General features: G+C 46.0%; 1 protein-coding gene across 1 annotated transcript; it reads right to left on the reverse strand.

Annotated features, from left to right (window-relative positions):
• Nucleotides 1-57: 57 nt before the first annotated feature.
• On the reverse strand, nt 58-1,299 carry HOXC5 (homeobox C5). Its single transcript, XM_010021486.1, has 2 exons — nt 1,029-1,299; nt 58-272 (listed from the first exon to the last, which is right to left on the reverse strand). The coding sequence occupies exons 1-2, from the start codon at nt 1,297-1,299 to the stop codon at nt 58-60; spliced, it is 486 nt and encodes a 161-aa protein (XP_010019788.1).
• Between the last annotated feature and the right edge of the window lie 14 nt (nt 1,300-1,313).

Genomic DNA, 1,313 nt, shown 5'->3' on the forward strand with positions numbered 1-1,313 from the left:
AAGGAAAAATATTAATAAAATCAAAGCAGGGGCCCCCCCCATCTTCTGCAATCCCACCTAAAGAGCCTCTTTGCTTTTCAACTTGGAATCTTTCTTCCACTTCATCCTCCGGTTTTGAAACCAGATTTTGATTTGTCTCTCGTTCAGGCAGAGGTTGTTGGCGATCTCAATGCGCCTCCGCCGCGTCAGGTATCTGTTAAAATGAAATTCTTTCTCTAGTTCCAGAGTTTGGTAGCGGGTGTAGCTGGGTCGGGAGCGTTTACCATCCGTTTCTGAGGGGGGGAAAGAAATAAGAATGTTTCTGAGGGGGGAAAAGAAATAAGAATAAAGGGCAGACACCGCATGGAAAACCAAAGCAATTCTGGGTGGATTTTGAATTGTTTTATTGTATTTTCTTTAAATGGTAAAACCGGGTTACAAATCTAGAAGATACAGAAGTTTGCTGTGGGCACGCAGGGAGTGAAGTAGCTTGAAATCCTTCATCCCCCAACACCTTCAGCCCCCCAAGTCTTCCCCTTCCCCCCCAAAGCCCAGATCAAACGCATGTAGATGAGCCAGAAGTGAACCTGTTTCCTCTCGGACAATAAGGAAGTGTACAAAGGAGGGAAATATCTTTTCTTGGGGATCTTGTCTTTTTATTCCCCCCCCCTCTCGCAGCCCTGGGAAGGTGAAGGGGGAAAATCTCTCCAGGCTTTCCCTCCACCTCCGCTTCTGGTGTCTCTTTTTTTAAAGCTCACCCTCAAAGAACATGTGTATTTCAAGTTATTTTTAACCCCCCCTTCCCAAAAAAATGGAATATTGCCTTTTATACACGTTTTGTTTCTATGATCCAATTATGCTGTCATAAATTTGGGCGTATATAGCCTCTAAGCCTTTTAGTGGACAGTTTTACGAGCAATTGATGCCTTAGTCGTAAAATTTACGACCTCAGGTTTTTTATTATTTGCCCCGTATGGCCTATAAAAACCCAAGGCAAGAAAAAAAAAAAAAGATCCTGTGAAACAAAAATCAAGAAGTGAAAGTTTTACCATGGCTCATGTGTAGTTTGGTCATCCAGGGGTAGATTTGTGGAGGTTGGTGCTGCTGCAGTTGGGGTCCTCCTTGTTGTGCTGTTTGCACCGGCTCGGCTTTGATTTCACCCGAGCTCTTAGATCTCTCCTCCAGCGCCGGGTTAGCGCTCTTCTGGTTGTAAATCCCGGGATTTAGGGATGCTTGGTCGTCTCTGGCTAGAGGATGCCCTGAAGAACCCATGACCGTGCAAGAAGGTCGCTCGGGGTTAGCTCGGGGGGCTGCAGACATGTCCGAGCCCAGGG

Source organism: Nestor notabilis, unplaced genomic scaffold, assembly GCF_000696875.1.
Source record: "Nestor notabilis isolate BGI_N333 unplaced genomic scaffold, ASM69687v1 scaffold20049, whole genome shotgun sequence".
Taxonomy (NCBI): Eukaryota; Metazoa; Chordata; class Aves; order Psittaciformes; family Psittacidae; genus Nestor; species Nestor notabilis.